The 21868-nt window shown below is 44.7% G+C and overlaps 1 protein-coding gene across 2 annotated transcripts in view; it reads right to left on the bottom strand.

Annotated features, from left to right (window-relative positions):
• The window catches only part of PBX1 (PBX homeobox 1), a 279021-nt gene that overhangs the window by 52475 nt on the left and 204678 nt on the right, over nucleotides 1-21868 (bottom strand). For both annotated transcript variants that reach the window (XM_059059777.2, XM_059059795.2), the window contains exon 3: nucleotides 4033-4277. In XM_059059777.2, the coding sequence (XP_058915760.1) occupies nucleotides 4033-4277 (245 nt within the window). The remainder of the gene's footprint in view (nucleotides 1-4032; nucleotides 4278-21868) is intronic.

Here is a 21868-nt window from a genome sequence, read left to right as displayed (position 1 = left end):
TAATGCAGAGGAGTTCCAAGTCCATTTCAGACAGATAGAACACAGTGATCCAGATTTTTCCAGGACCTAAACTACCCACGCCTCCCCCTCAGTTCCCCCAAGCTCGGCACCTTCAGAAGCTGTGCTGCTCCCATGGAGTCAGGCGCTCCTGATGGAATGGAAAGAGTGGGGGTGACAATCATTAATTAAATAGGACCCTCGCCAGCTGAAGGTTTCTGTGACAGAGGAGACTCTGCTGCAGACTGTCCTAAAGATGGTCACCTTCTGGAGCTACCCCTCCAGTTGCCCCCAGAAAGTGGACGCTTTCTGAAAGGAGACGTCCCAAGTTCCAGGGCAAAGGCCCTTCTGGGAGCAGCCTACCCAAGAGAAGCTCTCTTAGAAAATCCTGCTTGAGTTTAAGCAATTTCATCCTAGACTTGAAGCCTCCTTCCTGCACTTCTCTTCAGCCCCCCTTCTTCTCTTACTGCTTCAAACTGGATTTGGCTGCCAATGTGACTGGGATTTTAAGACTTTCTTGGCTGTGAATGGACCTAACCCACCTGGGTTTGGCCTTAGAGACTGAGCCTTTTCAATGCCCTGGCAGCATTATTCACAAAAACTGAAAAGTGAAGAACTCTGCAAAACTACAAGAGTATCGTTTTTTTAGAATAGCACTTGGAACAAAATTCAGGTGTCTGGATATCACGGTTTTATCTATCAGAATATGTTAGCTCTTAAATACCTTAGCTTCCAACATGATCTGCTGAAAAAGTGTTTTACCAGCCCCTTTTAATGAAGAAAACAATTTCCTTCTTTTCTTTTGAATGAAAGTCTCTAGAAGCCTTCTTTATCTAATAGCCTCAGGGTGCAACAATGGCTGATTCATGCTGGGTTTTTTTTGGGGGGGGGCGTGGGGGAGGGGTGAGTAGGGTTATGGTAGCTACTTACTGGAAAGCTAATTGATCCTCTGGTTATCTACCATCACCAAACTAAAAACAAAACAAACCAAACGAAAACAACAGAATCAACTCTTAAATAGTCAGTTTGGTAACCATCCAGGTACTACTAAAACAGAGACTGATATTTTACTAAGCTTTCCTATTTTTAAGAAAGCTCCTGCAAGGAACGCTTACAGAAAAAAAAATGAAGAAAATCTGAATCTCAGACATACTAGCTAGAAGGTTAATGGCATAATTTCCTTACAATCTGCTATTTACTATAATTAACAATACAACTAATATTAATAAATTATTAAGCACATAGAGTATGATAAACAGTATTCAGTTCTTACCCAGAAAATGCCCAAAGAAATAAGGAAATGACTTTTTAGTGTTTTTTAAGAATAACAAATACAGACTACTACTACATTTACCTAATTTGCTCTGTACTGATGGAGTTTTTCCTTAAGTTCCCAATTTCCAGCATGATTATTATTTAGAATAGGTAGATATCTATAAGAAGTTTCTGAAGGAGAATATTTTTTTATCACTAGCCTCTCTTAGAGAGCATCAATCTAGTCCATGAAAATAACAGAGAGGTCAAGCCGGTTACTTCATTGTCTATAGATGTCCACACTTGTTCCATATTAAGTGCAGCTGGGTATTGTTCCAATAAGAGCCCTTGGGCTAAGGGTCAAAATCTGGCTTCCAGGTCCAACTCTGTCCCTCCTTTGGATGTGTGACCCAGATACATCACCTAACCTCTTTGACCTCCAGTTCCTCACCTGTATCAAAATAGAGATGATGACAGTACCTGTCTGGAGGACCCAACCTTAAAATTACCTTGAGGAACAAGTGCAGTTAAGCTGACAAAAGTGCTTTAGTCATTTTGGATGAGGATGGAAGAGTGAGACAAGGGGGGGTTAAATCAAGGAAACAGTCCGTTCGTCTGTGTTGCTGGCAACCTGAGCTAAGAAGAAAGCCAGTTTTAAACACCATCCAGCCTAACATCCATTCCAGTTATGGGTTAAGGGAGGAAGCCACACTCTTTGTGTACCCTTGGAGTTTGGCATGAGTTAACCTGGATACTAGGTCTAGATAGGTTGTTATGCCAGAGGCCAAGCTTAGCAGTGAAGGTAAAATAGGGAAAGCACGGAGTAGGAAGAACCCAAGAGGCCAGCTAGGGACCTTGTCAGCAAATGTCCCCATGTGTCTTCCCAAGTTATCCCATTGGTTGGGGCAAACTCTGAACCCTCACATGATGGCCCAGGTGGGGAAGCTGTCATAGATCAGCCAGCTTACCTGAGCTCAGCTTCTCCTGGGAACTGAGGAATTGTCTCCATGAGCCTACACCGTGATAAGAATGTTTGTTCTTTCCCAGGAAGGTGGAGGATGATGATCCACAGGTTCTTACCACAAGATTGCTTTTATTTTCCTCCCCTTGAACCCTCCCTACACCTGTCTGATGGCTGAACTTCACCATGCTTGGCTTCCAGCTTCATACCTTTTTCCCTCATAAAAGAAGGGACTTTGTAGAAATCCATTTCAAAGGTAGATAGGAGTGCAATAATGAAACTTTCTTCACTTTAAATTTTAAAATGCCTATTTCTGCTTTAAAATTTAAATTTTCTATTAAGTTTGCATTTGCCTTCTATCTAGACAGTCAAAAGTGGACAGTATAGGGTCTTCCATTTTTTGCTTTTTCTCCCCCTTATTCTGTGACTCTTAGAAAAGAAAAGAAAGCCATAAACCTAACAATTCAATGAAAGTAAGTTAACTTAGAACTTCAGGACAATGTCACATCCAAAGAGATGACAACAAATATATTTGGCAGCTAAATAAAGGGAGGAAAGCCTGATGTTAAGGGACTCCTAATAAAGTAGTATTGCTCATATTGACCAGAGGAAACAATATTGATATTTAAATTCATATGTGGGGGGCTTCCCTGGTGGCGCAGTGGTTAGGAATCCGCCTTCCAATGCAGGGGACACTGATTCGAGCCCTGGTCCGGGAAGATCCCACAGGCTGCAGAGCAACTAAGCCCATGCGCCACAGCTACTGAGCCTGTACTCTAGAGCCCACATGCCACAACTACTGAAGCCTGCGCACCTAGAGCCTGTGCTCTGCAACAAGAGAAGCCACCGCAATGAGAAGCCCACGGACCCCAACGGAGAGTAGCCCCCGCTCATCTCAACTAGAGAAAGTTGCGCACAGCAATGAAGACCCAATGCAGCCAAAAATTAAATAAATGAATAAATAAATAATTAAAAAAAAAAAATTCACGTGTGTGTATGTGGGGGGGTCCTCTAGTAGAGAGGGGCACTATTATAATCAGAATACCGTACAACATTTATATACTGTTCTATGACTTAAAGCCTTTCTTTTTTTAAAAAATTTAAATTTATTATTTTATTATTTTTTTAAAGCCTTTCTTAGCCTTTCCTTCATATGATTTCTATGGCTCTTTGATATCCTAGACTCCAAATCCACAGCTCTTTGCCAAATACTACCAGCTTTTAGGGTATAGTGTGTGGACCACTGGATCCCAGAGACCATTTAGTGGAGTGTCAGGACTGGAATTCAACTTTGTCTGACTCCAGGGGTCCCCTGAGACCCTCTACTCTTCTTAGAGCGGGAGGTGTGTCTCGTATTGCATACCATATATAAAAAGCAGAACATGGTTGACTCCCATTTGAACTGAATCTAGGTAGAGTGAGGGACCTTAGTGTCCATTCCCATAGGATTCTGTGAGCATAATGACCCTCTGCATGTGACCCTGAGAGCCCCGGGGCTGCATGCGCATAGGGAAACACTCCAGAGCTCCAGGGACCCAGTTTTCCTTAATACTGACTATGGATGTTTCCTGAAATCATCATTTACAACTTCGACTTTTTTTTTAATGGCTTAATCTCTAGTTTGCCCGGGTTTTCAACCGTAGACACCAAGGACTTGGTGGGCTCAGGTTCAGCAAGTGGCTCTGGGGTGAGGCCGGAGATGCTGGACCCCAGATGTCCCTCTCCAGGAAAGGCTGTCCGCCTCGGTGCCCACAACCCTGAGTTTCCTGATGCCTCCGCCCTTTTCCTGAAGGGCTGGGCGGCGGGGGGGCTGTGGTTACCTGCTCGTATTTCTCCAGCTCTGTGTGGTAGATTTGTCTGATCTGTGAGAGTTTGGCTCTGTAATCAGAATGCTCCACCGAGTTGTCGGAACCGGCGCCTCCAGAAGCTGCCGCCGCCGCCGCCGCCGCGGCCGAGCCGCCACCCTTCTCCGGCCCGGCCACCCCCTCCGCCAGCAGCATGTTGTCCAGTCGCATCAGCTGGGGGTCTGTTGGCTCTTCTTCCTGCGCTCCCCGGATACTCAAAACTGCAGGAAGACCCAAAAGAGTGGGGAGGTGTTAAGAGTAACCCAACGAAGCAAAGTTTAACAACAACAACAAACTCCCAGTGTATCGTTTGGCTAAGTCTCAAATTATTTGCAGTATGGCATCTGAGCAATGGGTTGGAAAAAGAGGGGAATCGGAGGAGGAGAAAATGCAAGGAGAGATTTGCTTTGTTCCCCAAGTTAATTATATCCCATCATATGAGGTACCTAGCATAGTCAAATTGATGGAGGCAGAAAGTAGACCAGTGGGTACCACGGGCTGCGAGGAGTGGGGGGATAAGGAGTTCGTGATTAACCAGTACAGAGTTTCATTTTGGGAAGATGAAAAAGTTCTGGAGATGTATGGTGGTGATGGCTGCACAACAATATGAATGTACTTAATGCCACTGGACTGTCCACTCAAAAAGTTATAATGATAAGTTTTAGGTTATGCATATTTTACCACAGTGAAAGAAATTTCAAATCTACAAAAAAAATAATTATAGCAATATAATTTTCACTTTCATCCCCAAACTGCCAAATTTTAATTCAAGGAAAAGCATTTCCTTCTTCATTTCTAATTTTAGATTTCTGTGAGGTTGTGGTTTTACACTCATTGACTTTGTAATATTCGATCGGCCTAAATTTTCATCTCCAAAATAATCTAAGCCAGGCAAATCCAGTTAATTTGGAGTGAAGTGTTAAGACCTCTCCCCTGGATTAGGGATTTCCATCTCCCCACATTGAGATCAATCTGTTCCGGGTGATAAGAACTCCATCCTGGTACAAACAAGGGTTGAGGTCCTTTTAACAAGCTGTCTCAGGGATTCAGAGAAGCCGGTATTCTGATAGGATGGAGGAGGCTCAGCTCTGTTAGAGGCTGCTTTTTATTAAAACACCATGACCATTTGTGGGGGATGAGGGGGTGATTTGGACTGAAAGAGATCAAGTGATTTAGTAAATCAGCAGAAGAGCTAGGCAGTCTCTTTTTACTACCTTCATACAACCCGCCATAAAGTAAATCACTCATCTGAGCCCAGTTCAAGTTGTCAGCAGCCAAGTCTTTGTTGAGAGCGAACACGAAAAGAATTTCCAATTAAAAACAAATTGAGGGTAGGAAAGGAGGAACATGATTAAAGACAGAGGAAAAGGCGTCCCACGCTCGTTCACATCTCGGGGACGGAGATGGCAGGGTCTACGTGGCCTGGTGGTTATGTGAGCACCGGCGCAGCCACAGAGTCCAGAGCTGTTTCCAGCCAGGATGCATCTGGTGAGCACCACGGGGACGGTGCCAGGTGCAGTTGTCTCCTGAGCCCTAGCAAGGCAACCCCACGGGGTTGTGACAGGGAAGGTGGATCTGAGCTCAATCCGAGGGGACATGTAGACATTCAGGGCATTTCATCACGTATAATATCAGCATAACTGCTGGCTGTGTCCACATGCTCCTGGCTTCTAAAAGGCATGACAAGAAGCAACCTTGGAAGTTGTTTCAAAGGAAAGCCCGATTCCTGTGCTAAAAGGAAAACAGCAGCTTTGCTTTCATGAAACAGGAGACAGTCAAGTGGAAGGTCAAGCCACGTGGACCAGGGGTGGCGGTTAGGAGCAGGAAGATTAAAGGCACAGGGTAGAGACACGTGCCCCCCACACCCCCATGAAGTAAGAAAGGACAGGAGGAGGGAAGGGAGGACGTGGGGAAGGCAGTTAGCTGTGGAGGGAAGAAGGAAGTCCACCCTGACACATCACAAGCCCACACTTCAGGACCCAGGTTCTCCTCTCCTCTCCCATCTGAATTTGTAATATTCTGCTGCACTAAAATAAAATTGCTACATTGTTAATGGCACAGGTTAGGGGATCCTGGAGGTTTATTTTGTGGACATTTTTCCAATGAAATCCTTCTTTCGTAATGGGAAACTGTCCCTTTGATCTTAGAATAAGCAAGATTTAGTCATGTTATTCAGTTCCTTGAATTTATTTACTCAGATCTACAAAGTCCTCAGAAGAACATATCACCACTAACAAAGGTTTCCTTAAGAAAGGAAATGAATGCAATAACCATAGGAAATGAATGCAATAACCATTTCCTGAATACCAGTCCCTAAAGGTGCGGAAAAGAATGTGACCCCCCAAGCAGCTGGGCTTAGAGCCCAGGAACCCTTCCTTCCTCGCCTGTACATCCCCGTGAATTCTTCCAGGTGAGGGCATTTACGTGGGGTTTATGGATGTTTTCCCCAGTGAATTTTATTGAATGAATTTTAATTACTTTACCAACGAAAAATGTCTATGGGCCATTTACAGACGAAAAAAGAAGATCAACTCTGAGCCATTCTGTAATTGTTGCACTTTTGCTTTATCATTAAAAAACTGGTGCTGAGGCAAAACTTGACACTAATATGGCCAGTATATCCCAGAAGAGGCTGCAAACTTCGGCTGACGGGAAACCTCCCCAAGATGCTGAGGCTGGTAACACCTGAGCCAGGCAGTGATGCCTCCAAGTGTCTCCTCCTCATCACTCTATAACAATCCTTCCTGACAGATCCAGCACTGACAGATCTTGTAATGATTTCTGGTCGCAACAATGGTAGCAAAGCAAAAAATAATCATGTCACCTTAATGGTGAAGATGTGCTTTCCTAGGGGTACCTAAACACTGCCTTACCTCAGGTGATGATGAGTATCGTCAGACAGCTCCTGTGCCTAAGACTGACTTGCTTACCCTATAAGCTTGCTCCTCTAGCAAAGTTCAATTCGTTATGAGAGGAGAAAGAGAGGCAAAGAGATAGGCATGCACAGACCAAAGTGCTGGTACTAGTTCCTCCAGGGACTAGGTAGGTGACTAGGTGGCCATGTTACTACTAGTATTTCCCATGTGACCAATATTTACCTCTGAGAATATTTTCCCTTTCCAGCCTCTCTCAGTTGCACCCACGCCCATGCCCCACTTTTTCGTTTAAACAATCAACGGGAAGCACAAAACATCCACACAAACTCTGTACACCTACCTAATTAATATTTTTCTTGGTCTTGAAATCTAACTGGTTTTAAACGAAATAAGAAAGGAAATTGCTAAAGCTGGCCAAGGACACTGAAAGGATACAGTGTAACCCCCTACCCACCAAAGAAGTTCCAGGACTATCACAGAGGGTAAAACCATAATCTATGCTGACTCTTTTTTTTTCCCTCTCAGGTACGAAAGATACATTTATATGGGGGAAAAAAACACACAAGCACAGTAAGAGTGTTATCATTTCGCTTAGCTTTTATATAATTTGATGAATCCTGTAAACAAATACTCTTCACAAAGAAATCTGGATTCACTAAGATTTAATATAATTGATTTCTAAATGTGGCCAAGAAGAAACTGGTATGCTAGAAATACAATGTACCATAACATCAATGTTGCTTGCATTTATACTCAGAGTTCAGGACACATAAATTGGCCCCAAACAAGAGATTTGAAGAAAATAAAATAGAAAAATGTGGAAAAACAAAAAAACCCAACAGTCTTCTCCAAATTACACCCTTTAAATTATACTCAAATGATTGTGAAAATAGAAATTTCAGAGTATGTGTCAGAACCACAACCATAACTACACACACACACACACACACACACACACACACACACAATATAAACAAAAGAAAACTTTCCTCTTCCACTATTTTACATGGAAGATTCTGGTTCTGAGGGTCTTGGGCTGTGTATGTGTGCTGGTCAGAGGCCCGGATGGACCAATAAACAACACTGCATGTACAGATTTCTGCCCAGAAGGAGCAGGATCCGAATGTACTCTTATAAAAATCGGTGTTGAGATTCACTGGTACGAGAAACTGTTCGGCCAGGGAGTTTAAAAAGAAAAAAAAAATCCCACCAACATTAAATAAATAAATGAAAAGGCCTATATGTCTAAGCAGAGTGATGCTACCTATTTACTGCTTGAAGCCGGCACTCTGGCAAGTAGGAGACAAAATGATTATTTAAAAGCTCCTTTTTTCTCTCTGTGGCACCATGCAGGTCTCAAATGAACCTTTCGCCAGGACACCAGAGGTGTTAACGCTCACCCTCCAAGATCCAATTTCAACCAGCGGAGCTGTTACCTAATCCAGCAACCATCACGTATGATCAGGTTCCTGCACCCTCCCTAGCCCCCGCCCCTCTGTGCTCCCCACCCAACAGCTTCGACTGAAACAGGTTTTAAAGGGAAAAATCCCCTGTTTACGCCAGTACATACAGGGTTTTAATAGTCAGATCTGTACACTTCCATTACCAAAAATGAAATCAATTACGGTGGATTTGCTCTCCACGAAGGGTCACCCAACAAGATATTTAACCCTTTCCGTAATCATTCTTAAATAGTTTCCTTCTCACAAATCTAACCCCTCATGGAAGAGACCCTCCAAGACAGGTGAGTGATGGCTATAGAAATTGTCACGTGCCCTTTAAAAAGCACCCGATGTCACGGTCTCCCTTGCTGCCATCACTGGCCCTGGGGTTCTTTGGTGAACCTCCCAAGATAAGGAGGCTGTCAGAGCACTGTCGGAGCTGCTCTCACAACTGGTCTCCTGCTGTTCTTTATTTATTTTTCTTCACACAAGGAGAAAAACAAACCAAACCCAAAGGCAGTATCGAGATCCTTGGCAGGAGGGCCACGAGCGGGTTGTTTTGTCCTTGGCTGAGCTGTGACATGGATCCGGGGCAGCTCCCGACAATGCCCACTAGAGGGCACTCTTTCTTCACCTAGGACTGGTTGGACTGGGAGGGTCCGGCTGTTTTCCTGTCCCAGGTTATTTCAGAGTTGGGGAAAATGCCCCTGCTTAGATTCATACTTCCACGGGTGGGGCAGGCAGCAGGGGAGGAGGGCAGATCTTACGGAGAGGGCTGTCTTCAGATTCGGACAGCAGTCCAGGGACCCAAAGCTGGGCTGAGAGATAGAGAGAGATGATAGAGACAGAGAGCCAACAGACAGGCGGTTTGGGAAAGGGCATGAGGTGTTCTCCCCAGGATGGGAACCCTCACACTTTCTGGCCAACCTCTTTGCTTGATTTGAAGGCACGAGACTTAACCTCCATGCAATTGTTCCACTGTCCACGAGCTGTTCTTCAACACACATGGACCAGGAAAGCTGGGGGAGGGAAGCTCTACCAGCCTCACCCCCAGCCCTGCTCTGCCATCTCCCAGGGGGTCAGAACTTTGGACAGAAGTACTGGGACAGAAATCTGTTGTCCTTGCATTTTTTAGAAATAGAGCAAAGTGCCTGCCTTCTGAAAATATCACAGTTAACACCTTTTATTTGTTCAGAAAATACTTGTGCGCAATGAATTGCATCACCTTATAAAACATGAAGTAACATTCCAAACTTAGATAGTAGATAACTGCAGATTACAAAGGCAAAGTAATTTCCCCCAAATCAAAGCAAATGGGACAAGTCACGACTAGAATCTAGGTCTTCAACTCTTAGACGCTTTACCCTCTACTACAACATTAGGATTCTGACTGTCACAAATGGTAGCCAAGTGGATGCGATTTCAGTTCTGCGTATGTGTGCATGCATGCACACACACACACACAAACGCACACACAAAATGTCTTTTGAGGCCTAGGTCATGACTGACACTCTAGGGAGAAGACAACCAGATATGAGTTAGGGAAGGAAGTTGTTCCTACTGACTTCTTAATTTCTTTACAGTTTCCTCCAAGTCTGGTCCTCTTCAATTACTTCTTTCGGCCAATAGGCCCATCATGATTAGAGCCACTGAGCCGTGTGATAGAATGCCCTCTTCCATCTCAGCCAGAAAAATCCACCTACTACAGTCCTATCCTATTTCAAATCTCAGCTCAAAGTCCTTCTCCATGAAACCCACCCAGACAACAGCTAAAAAGGAGCTCCCTTGCCTCTGAGCCACCAGGGCAAGTACTATCTACACCACAGCCACAGCACATCTCAAAACAACCAAGGTCACACCTGCTGCCTTGAGAGCAAGGCTGTGAGCTTCTGAAAAGCAGTGACAACCTGTCCTACACCTACGTATCCCCCCTATGACCACACAGAGCCTCTGGCACTGAGCATCTATTCAAGCATCTCTTAATATATGAGAAAGAGGGAAGGAGGGAAGGATGCAGGATGCTAGTCTCTGATGATCTCTGCCTCAGTCCACTGTCCTTGACGAGGCAGTTCCTTATGTGAGTTCTTTCTCCCTCTGGTCCAGTTACAAGTTGGACCAGAGTCAGCTGCTAGTAGAAGGCCTTTCCCTCTGTCACCTCTTCCACCCCCACTTCAAAAATCTGTCAAATCAGCTTGAAAATTTTAAGTAAGCAAATCTACACAGTCATTAAGCCAGAGCCTCCAGAACCCACAGCCTGGTATGTCCCCAATAAGCCAACATTATCCACGATGAAGGCTCTGGGTTTTGGGGAGAGCCTGACACATGACTGGTACCTGGGGAAGAATTCCTGGGAGGGCTGACAGTGGCCCACAGTGAAGGGGCCACACATACCATGTTACCCAAAATAAGCCTTCTGAGGAGTGCTCAGTTCACTTACATTACTGAGTGCCTCTAAGGTACCAGGAATGAGGCAGGTGCTGGCATTTCCAAGAATCATCAGACATGGGCTCTGGCTTCAAGAAGCCCAGGGTTTAGACTCCTCTAGTCCCTTCTTGCACGCTACACCAACTGCCCTGAGGCCTGTGGTGGGCATATCATGTTGTCAGAGTAGGTGGCTGGCAACCAAAAAAGTCCCAAGGGGGCTTCCCTGGTGGCACAGTGGTTGAGAGTCTGCCTGCCGATGCAGGGGACACGGGTTCGTGCCCCGGTCCGGGAAAATCCCACGTGCCACGGAGCGGCTGGACCCGTGAGCCATGGCCGCTGAGCCTGCGCGTCCAGAGCCTGTGCTCCACAACGAGAGAGGCCACAACGGTGAGAGGCCCGTGTACCACACACACAAAAAAAAGTCCCAAGGGATATACACCCTCTCTTCCTTCCTCCAGTTTCCTTCATTTCCCACAAGCACACCTGTACCCACAAATCATAAATTCCTAGCCTGAGCTGAAAAGTAACTATAACATAATTTGATTCTTCTGAACCAAAGATGGGACCGACATCTGATGTTAGTCGCTTGAAGCTTAGGGTAGTATATCCCAATGTTTTTCACCCCCTAATTCTCAACCCCTTCGTTTGTCTGATGGACAAGCGTTTTAGTGTGTTTTGAAAAAAGTCTGTCCATCCAACAAATGGAGATGATTAACAATGTGATTTCCTGAATTTTACAGTCAGTGGCCAGTCAGTGCTTCTGGATTGCGTGGAAAAACGAGTTACCACCTGAGCGGAGACCATCCAGCCTAGGTGGAGATCTCTGAGGCTACAGTTGCCTGGTGCAGATTTGTCAGATAAGAAGTCCAAGTTTATGGAGACTTCTAGTGTGACAGCCACCCTTGGACTGCCAGCTGTTTGTCTCTTAGCCCTTTAGAAGCTTAGGGACACCAAGGTTGGGACCCACAGGTCTAGGGTTTCTTATGGCATCACCAGGGGGTTAGACATGAAGATAAGATGTCTTCTAGGCCTTTCAACTTTTCATCTTGGTTTGTTAGGCAGGTGGACCAAGCAAGGAGACTTGAGGGCTTTAGTCAGTTGACGGCAAGACTTTGAGATTCCTTAAGCATTTCATCCCACAAATATTCATTGAGCATCTCCTATGGTACCAGGCACTGTGCTGAGTTTCAAAATAAAATTGGTCAAGCAGGGACCTTAACGATACACTCATTTTTTCACACTTACCATCCACTACTACGTGCAAGGCTTTCTGAGAAGTTTTAGGGCAGGAGGTGAAAATACAAATATATGACACTCTCGAGATGGTTTTACCTATTTTTGTTGTGGTGGTGGTCGTTTATATGTTTGGGTCTTCTTTAGAGAAACGTGTCTTGCTTTTCTTGTCATCCCTTTTTCTGGGCCAGGCTTTGGCAGCCCTGGTCACATGCATTTTCTACTTCTCAGGAAACACTCGGGCACGGATCCCGATCACACATCCCCTGCTTGGCACATAGAGCCTCCTGGGCCAGCTGGCAGACAGCAGGCTCATGTGCTGGGCAGCAGATTCCTGCCTTCCTGGACAGGTGCCGGCTGCCTGGGTGAGGGGCATTGGGCCTTAATAGCTCTAGCTTGGACTGCTGCTCGGGGAACCCCTTGGCCTAAAGAGTTATTACAGAAGTTGGTAGGAGGGCATGACGTCACACTGGCCTTGGCCTCGGGCTGCCATGCTTTGAGGGGTGAGAGAAGAAGAAAAGCTCCCCGGGGAGGACCAGCACAGGGTGTGAGAGGCCCAGACGGCACCTGGTAGCCCATGATGCAAGAAACGGTTTCCTACCAAGTTGTACATAAAAAGCATGAGAAATTGGGAGCCACTGGTTGGCGGCTTGCTGTGCAATCCCAGAGATGCAAGCTTCTCTCTACAATGGCAGCTTCTCCAGGAAGTGACCACAGAGAAAGCAAGAGAGATTTCTCACTATTCTCTTGCCTTAAGATGAAAATGTTCTGTAGCTTGGAGTCTCAATTAGGCACCTAGCAGCACATTGCCTGCAAGTGCTAATTCATGACAGATTTCCTCTCCCATTAGATTTCAATATCCTCCCAAAGCGTAAGGGCCCAAGCCCTCTTCTGTCAGCTCCATAACATGGCACGAAGGAAGAACACTGGTACAAAGCCAGGTCCAAGGCTCCCAATGCATGACCTTGCCTCCCTTAAGCTCAGTTTCTTTATCACCCAACAGTCAATAATAATATCAACCACACCATGATTCTTATTAAAGGATTAAATAAGGTTATTTTTACAAAAGCACATGTCCGTGCTTGGTAACTGGTAGGTTTTCAACTGTTGGTTAAATCTAAATCAATTCCATCGATAAAGGTCCCTTTGGGAAGAATAAGAAAGCAAGATAGATTTAGAGTTAAGAGTTAGATTTTATATGTTAGGAATTAGCAAGGCAGAAGGAACCAGGCTAAGTTAATGAGTGTATACACACACACACACACACACACACACACACACACACACACCCTACCTTACTGTGCTGTGCTTCCAAGGCAAGCTCAGACTGACACCATCAAGCCCAGGAAATCGATCCTCAGCTCAAAGAATACATTTCAAAACGTCTTCTTTTTTCTCCTTTTTCCCCCTCTTTATGTTCCTTTCTTGCTATTCTTCTCCCAAGCACGTAGGACGTGAGAATCCCACTTCCTCTGAAGCCTGATGTGTCCCCTCTTTACCAGAGCCCCCGGCTTTAGTCTACGTGAGCCAGAAAGCATCCTGACCTGGCAGAGCTCACATTGGAAGAAACAATCCTCCTAGAAGGCTGAAAAGACCCTTCTGGGAACCACTCAGCTCTGAAGCAATCTCACCTTGTGTCAGACAAGCTAGCCTGGATGTCCTCTTTAATGGTTGCTTTCAAATTTCCATTAAAAAATAAATAAATTATAACCAGAAGGGAGCAAAGATTCTATTCATGATCAAGGTTTGAAGAAATGTGTTTCCATTTCAACTTTTGGGTGGGATTCAGACCTCACAGTCATCCTTTTCTGCCGGGGCACAGAGAAAACCCACACTCAAAATATTAAGATAACTGTATATTGCCACGTTTTTATCATGTGTGATCTTATCTTCTTGACATCATTCCACTGTCTGAGGGCTACGAATGCTTTTCCAGCTCCTAGTGACTAGCAGTGACTCGCATATTTTCAAGTTCAATCGTAGCAGAATTATTTTTTTTTTCCTCCAACCTTCCAAACGATTTCCTCAGGACTAAGTTTGAAAAAAAGAGCATTTTGTTCCCACCAAAATCTTTCCAGTTTTTGAAAATTATAGAATAATTCAATGGCAGGGTTCCTAATACAATGTGCTGTTGATCTTGAGGGCTCCTTACAGAAGATAGTGATAACTTAGCTAACTTGCTCCATGATTATTTCCAATTCCACAAATCACAGAAGACACATACTTCTACTAACAGTACACCTTCATCCTCTGGAGGAGGCTTAATCTCTAACAGGCGGGAAAGGGACACCTCTGCCAGATGACCTCCACACATAGAGGTGTGCAGACCAAGGACAGAGGGATATCATTACAGTTGGCAAACAGCAAATTCTAGGCAGGGTCAGACACAGGGCCTGGAATCAGGAAATGAGGTGAAACATGCCATCCCTTCAGCCTCTTTAACTTGACCCTTCTACTTCTCCCTCCATTGGAACACAATTTCTTTGAATCTATAAGAGGATGGAAAAGCCTCACCAAATCTCAGGACTACCCTTACCACTGCAACTAACACTGATAATAATAAGATCACTTCATGTAAATGTGTGCTTTAACTCTACTAATATTTTTCTTGAGATAAGAGATGTGATGGAGCATGTGTCTGTCTCCTGTATGGGACCTAGGAGAGGGGACAGTTAGGAAAAGGGCCTGGCAGAGAGTTTTGGTACAAAGATGAAGGAAAAGGATGATCTGCTGGTTTCCTCCAACACATTCCTCTCCATGGACACAGAACACTGGTTTTTAGTTAAGTTCAGGGTCACTGGGAGGAAAGACAATTTCCAGCTTCCCTTGCAGCTAGTTGTGGTCATGCCTCCAGTGACAAAATTCCAGTTAGTGATAGATGAGTAGAAATAAGATATAAAACTCCTAGGAACGTCCTTAAAAAGAAGGAGTGTCTTTCTTGCCTCTTTCTCTCTTTTCCTTTTGCTACCTGGAACATGAATATAATGGCTGGGGCTCTAGCAGCCACTCTGGACCATGAGTTGACCTGGGGAATAGAAGCCACACTAGGGAGAGAAACCAGATAGAAGTTCTCATATCCTACAGACCAGTCTGTGGTCACCTTCAGACTATATGAAAGTAAGAGAGAAATAAACTTGCATTTTGTTTAAGCCAAGTTGTCTTGGGAGTTGGGGAGGTTTTTGTCTTGTTTTATTTGTGTTTGGCAGCTTAACCAATCTAAGCTAATACAAGCTATTAAGAAAAAAAGAAAAAAGAAAGAAAGAAAGAACTCTAGAAGGCAGAGTGATTTCTTCTTGGGTAGAGTGTTACAGAGGAAATTAGAAAGAGGCAGATTTAATAACTAGAGGCAAGTCACAGAAAAACCTGAGTAGCCACTGGGGAGAATTTCTCCCTGCAAAAAAAAGAGAAGGTTTAGAACAGATAGAAAAAGGCTTGATCATTAGAAGGGCCTCTCTTGGGTACCACTCAGGCTATTAGCAGAAGTGGAAGAAGATCTGGGAAGCTTGGAGTTTGGGAGCAGGGGAAGGAGAGGCCCCCTGGTTTGGGGTGTTGGATGGCCTGGAGGAGTGTGGTCTGAACCAGGAAAGAGAGGGGTGGGTGGTGAGGGGTGGCTGCATGTGGAAACCAGCCAAGAGTACTCTGCTGCCTCTGTGATGAAGGAAGCAAAGTGGGGATTCCATCTTGACCAGAGGAAAGCTAAGGCAGGCTAAACTGTCATCCTAGAAGCAAATATAAGAGCAGGGGCAATATATGAGACCAAGTTCTAACAGATGACTTTAGGCTGCTGGAACTTGCCCACCTACATACAGCTTGTATTGGGATATTTTTCTTACACCATAGTAAAATAATGTTTGTACTCTAACCAGGCTGCTGGATTTGCCAGCTCCAGAGAACTGGGAGAGGGACACAGGAGAAGGGAAAGTGAAATCCCAGTGCAGCCCACTTAGAGAAGAAATCACCTCCATTCGCTTTGGTGGTAGCAGAAATTCCCCAGCGGAAGGACTCTGGTCTATTTATGGGCATCCCAGGTCCATTTCAAAACACCTGCCAATTAGCTTTCCTTTTTCCATGACCACAAACAACACCTGTGACCCCAGACAGTCATCTCACAAATGTACACAAGGTCAGTCAGGGTCCTTCAGTGAGAGTATGTGGATGATCCATCACCACTCTTTACAAAAACCACCCGAAGCACATGTCTTGCTACTAATGAGTCACTGGTGTCATTCTCAGACACCAGGAGCTGCAGAATCTGCAGGCAAACAGGCTACAGGAGAAGCAAGAGGCTTTTTCTGCTTCTCAAAACTTTCTGAGTAGCCTCTGAAAGCACCAAGTCTTTTACTGATAAAGAAGGTTGGAAGGCAGGACAGGCTGCTAGCTGTGTCTAGATTCTCATCCTGGACAAGAGGATGAGAATGCTGAATAAGAAATGCTGGTTGTGGTGGTGGAATGGGGGGAGGGCGTTGAGATGATGAGCTTCAGACTGCAAAACATGCCTTCAGTCATCACTAGCCTGGTCTCAGCGTAAAAGAGAAACATGTCATGGGGACCAAGAAAGGTCTTGGCTTAAGAGAGGCGCGACATTTCTGCTTTGGGGAAGAGGCCATGAAGCCATCATTTCCAATCTTTCCCATCTCAGCACCTGTGCCTTTCCTTCGGGAGTGAGCTCCGCGGTGGCTCTGAGCTCCTGGGCTGTCCTTCATGGTGTCCCCTCTTCCCACCAGAGTCCACGTGGCTGAAATCTCGAAAACATAAACACCTGGCAGTCAAATGGGTTTAACTTTTCTTGCACTTGAGTGCAAGCATTCACATTCTACCCTGAGCAAGGATTCTCAAATGCCGATTCAAGTTTCCAGGGGGACATCTTAAAGGAGAAGTCAATCTCAAGTCAATGATTGCAACTTATCGAAAATAATGTGCTACTTAGCGTCTGCGGCAAACATCCTGGCAGGCAGCAAGGGGAAGCAGCACTGGAGCAGATGGGAGCGATTAGGCTCTGATTTTCAGTCGGGCTTTTTCTTGTTGGTGTTGCTTTTACATACTGGTAAAATCAGGATGTCGGGGAGAGAAGAGAGAAGGGTTCTCTGGACCATTCCTTCCTTCTGTGTGCTTGAGATGGAGCCTCCCCCTCCCACCAAGAACTCTCACACAGGAGGTGCCCTCCCCCTGTGGGGAGGTACCGTGGTCATCATGACCGTCATCATCAAAAAGCATTTAGCACCATGAGGCACTCGTTAAATACATCAATGGTTGACAGAGAGACAGATGATGGAGATCTTAATTTTCCTTTAAAGATCTGCCTCCCTGAGGCTGGGCCTTATTTACTGTGGTTCTTACTACACTTATCTGAAAAGGTATCGTGTTTTCTCTTCTACTGAGTGAGCCGGCATCTCTCCCACCCACAAAATATCTCTTAACTGTTCCACCAGGCTGATGTTACCATGGTCCTACTCAGGCCCCTCAGTGACGGTACATCACTGGCAAACTGCATCTATTTTGCTGAGGACACTGAGGTACAGAGTGCTGATTGCCCAGCAAGTCCCCTGCAGTAAAGAGAGGAGACCCCACCTTTCCCCACTTCATCAGAGGCCCTTACAGGATCTCATGCTCTTTGGGGTGACAGATACACAGTCATCTCAGAAGCCAACTTTGCTTTTCTCTTTCGGAGCAGCTTGCTTTCCAGTGACACTCTGACTCTGCCAGACTGGTCATGTCCACTTATGTCTAGTGACAGCCTTACAGCTCCGTTAAAACAAAAATCTCTCAGCCTGCACAAAGTGTTGCCAGCCTGCACAATTTCACCAACACGGCCATCCCGACAAGGACCCAGGCTGGTCTCTTGGTCAACCAGTCACTCAACAAGCATATGCTGAGTATCTACACTCTGCTTTGTCCTATATTTCAGCTGGAGAGACTAGACCAGAAATAAGAGAAGTCTGCAGAATCATGGGGGAAAGAGAAGCATCAGCTGATAACACAAAGTGAAAGTAATAGGTGTGTGGACAAATGGTACGGGAGCCATGGAAACAGGGATATTTTCTTGTGGGGGAATGAAACTTTGCAAAGCAATTAGCCAAAAATAAGCTCATTTGCTTGTATTCTCACCTGAACATTATGGGGTATTATTAACCCCTTTATTCAGATGGGGGAATGGAAGCACAGTAGACTCAGAAGGGCCCATGGACACACAACTAGTTCTGCAGTGGACTCACCTCCAGGGCCTTCCCTCTACATCCCAGCCGCCTCCAATCTTAGCCGGGCTGGTAGCGAGCAAGGGCCAGCGCCCTGAAGAAAGCACAGGGCTGAACCAGGACGCAAGGGCCTGAATTAGCAGCTGCAATTTTCACAGGTTGGAGGTCAGTGTGAACTTTCACGCTGCCTTTTGCAGAATTTCATTTCCTCTGCTCTCCTGAACCAGCCTAAACCAAGAAGAGCTACTAACAACACACATGTGGTATTCCCAGCTTCAATGCCCTCTGCCCTATTATGTCTTAAAGTAAACCGAAAAGTCACAGAATTGTTTACACACCAAAACCATGGGTTTGCAGTTGTGCAAACCTTTTTTCTTAAAAGCTGAATTTGTCTTCACTTCTTGTGACAGGAGATGTGGAAGTGAAATTTAAGGTGCTGTGCTGTTTCTGTTTGGTAATGTGTGGAGATGGGTTGCTGGTACATGACCTTGGCTTCAAGGTTTGATATCACACAGAAGACACCCTCCAGTTCCAGGTTCTGTTCCCAATTTGCAAAGCAGAACTGCAGGGCCATCTCTCTGCCTTCATATGCTACCAAATGACACTTAGGTCATAGAAAAATGAGGAGAAAGGTTCTTTGACGTCCTCTAATGAAAGAAGCGCTTAGCACTTGCATCAAGATGGTTGAATGTAGTCTTCTCTCTCTTTTTGAAATTAGACAGAGATCGTTCAAGTCTTGTTTATAATATGGGGTATGAATGTGGAATAAAAGCAAAATTAAAATGTAAAAAAAGATGGCTGAATGTGCATATATATTTAAGTATATATATATGTATATACATATATATACTTATATATATATGCACATTCATTTTGCCTGGAAAAAATTAAAAAGTTATAAAATTATTCTCAGCCTTTCCTTCTCATCTTCAAACATTATCTCCGTTATGGAACCATGACAATGTTAGGAAAACAACTAGCTAATTTAAAAATTCTGTAAACCAATGCAAATTCTGTGTATGCAGTTTCCCCGAAAACCGACTTTGGTTCCTGGAACCCTAAGTTTCCACTGACCTCCATGCAAGGCCAATTATTTGGATTATTTTGGCATTTATTAACTATGCTAGTAAAAGCTGTTTTAAAAAAGGGATGGGGCATGGTGGCATTTGAAAGTGGCTGATGTAAGCCCTATACAGGGAATAAAACTACTACTTAGTGCTAGCTGCCACCTAATGGTTATGCAGGGGTGGGTGGACTTACACTCTTACACTTTTAAATTCCCTTTTGTTTTCCTGCCCAAATCTAAATACTTTTGCTACTTTTGATGTTGGTCTTAAAACTCAGAATGGCAGCAACACATATAAGATGAGACAGTTGCCCAGCCTTGAAGTGACAGGGATGGAAAGAAATATGAACAGAATAAAAAGCAGAGATCTTCTTAATTGCTCTCTGCCTTACTGCAGAGAGCAAGTCATGCAGCTCTGTGTTTGGTAGGACCCTAGACTCTCAAAAGGCATTAGTCTGTGCTTATGTCCCATGAGAAAATGCTCACAGCTAGTTCTGTGGTCAGAGGCAGAGTCTCTGGGATTGCAGTATCACTGTTCATTTCTTCACTCTAAAATAAAACCTGAGATTATTTCAAAGATGCTAAGGTGAATTTCAAGGTATGGTTTTCCCAGACAATTATTTTTTTGATAGCCAAGCATTTATTTACTCAGTTCATGTATAGAAGTGGAAAGATTCCATTACTTGCCCCGCCATCATCTAAGTGACAGCACCCACACTCTCTCATATATACACTGGGAACATAGGAACGTTCAATCCTGGGATCTCATGTAGACACCCTGTCTTAAAGTTTAACTGAAATTTAGAAGTTCAAGCCATGCACACAATGATGGGTATACTAAACGCATAGGTTTATCATCCCTTAAAATTAAAGAAGAAAAAGTTAATCAATGCATGTCAAAGAAACGTTTCATTGTTGAAATTAGACTTAAAACTTTGCACTCGCTTTCCACAGCTCTGTGTTATTGTACGACAACCCTCTGTTGTTACAACCTTGTGTTATTGTACAACAACCCACACAACCTCTGTGTGGTTCCTTCTGTATTTTTCCTAGGAGTATAAATTAAGTCCCGAAGAAAAAGAAATCCCCCAAGGGGGTACAATTTATCTATTTGGAGACTATACTGATCTTTAAAAGACATCGATTTCCCTAGAAAAGGTAGAGAGGGAAAGAGAGATAAAATAACTCTCAAGATGTTTGTGGATCAAGAAGCATTACCCTGGGAATTCCTTGGATGCCCAATGGTTAGAACTCCTCGCTTTCACTGCCGAGGGATCTCTGGTTCGATCCCTGGTCAGGGAACTAAGATCCCAAAAGCCATGCAGCATGGCCAAAAAAAAAAAAAAAACACAGAAGTGTTACATAGACCAGATGCCCATTGGTTAGGACATAATACAGTGGCCCTTCCTCCTAAATCATATGTCACAGTGTCCTTCCTAACATGTGACTTGGCTTTGCAGTGTTGCTGTCCTGCCTTTAGCTGGCCATGACCTTTACATCAAAGGAAACACCCATATCCCTGGGGTTTTGGAGTCTCTGCTTCCTGGAAAGAACAGCAGGACAGGTGCATGAGAAGGAATACATGTGCGGTGGGCTATGATAAATAGCTAACAATTTATATTTACACTTATTCTTGGGTAGAGCCCTTCTTTACTGAAATACAGTAATTAGGTTATTCATTCATTAAATCAAAACCATCATTCCTTTAGTGCTTACCATGTGCCAGGTAGTATTATGTGTACTGGGGACACAGAAATAAAAGACAAAATGCCTGTCCTAAAGGAATGGATGGTTTCATGGAGAAAAGCTGAGCATTAAAATGAGAGCATTTTAATAAATAGAGCATTAAATAGAGCATTAAAATGCCCTGGTGTGGAGGAAGTTTACCCTCCAAAAGGCCTCTGCTTGTGATATGATCACAATTAAGCCATGTTGACATTCATCCTAATTTCCTTACTCCAGCAAAGGCTGTCACATATTCAAATACACAAACAGACACCACCATATGCTGGCACAGTGGTGGACCAAGGCCAGGGACCAGGTGTTCACATTTACCTGTAACTGTTTCAGCCTCACCTCATCCCCACGCTGTTAAGTGCAGCAACTGCTTGCAGGACTTAAACAATTAAGAGCCACTATTAAACAGAACCTCAGCTCTGCGTCTGAGGACACAACACCCCACCTTCTCTCCCTGAAGAGCTGCTTCAGTGAACGGGGTGTGGGTAGGGGGACCCCGAGAGTGCAGCCAGCATCCATCACACCAACATCCCCCGGCAGACGATCGTAACAAATGCACTTCCTCCTCTGTGAAGAATCAGGGCTTCGTAGCCTGCACCCAAGCCACAAGCTGCACACCAGACCAGAGGTGGGCTGGGAGGGAGAGACAAAGGTGGTTTCAAGGCTTTTGTGGCTTTGAAGCAAACATCTCTGAATGTGAGAAAGCATTCAAATGGTCTCTGCAGGCATCCTGGCCCTGTGGTTGGGCACTCTTGGGTCTGTGGCTATTGAGTTCACCTCAGGTTCTACTTCACCCCACCGTATTCCTCTCTCACTTAGCCCTCGAGACACCCCACCACTGGG

This window comes from Kogia breviceps, chromosome 1 (genome assembly GCF_026419965.1).
Source record: "Kogia breviceps isolate mKogBre1 chromosome 1, mKogBre1 haplotype 1, whole genome shotgun sequence".
In the NCBI taxonomy this organism is placed as follows: Eukaryota; Metazoa; Chordata; class Mammalia; order Artiodactyla; family Physeteridae; genus Kogia; species Kogia breviceps.
This window is presented reverse-complemented; position numbering and strand designations above follow the sequence as displayed.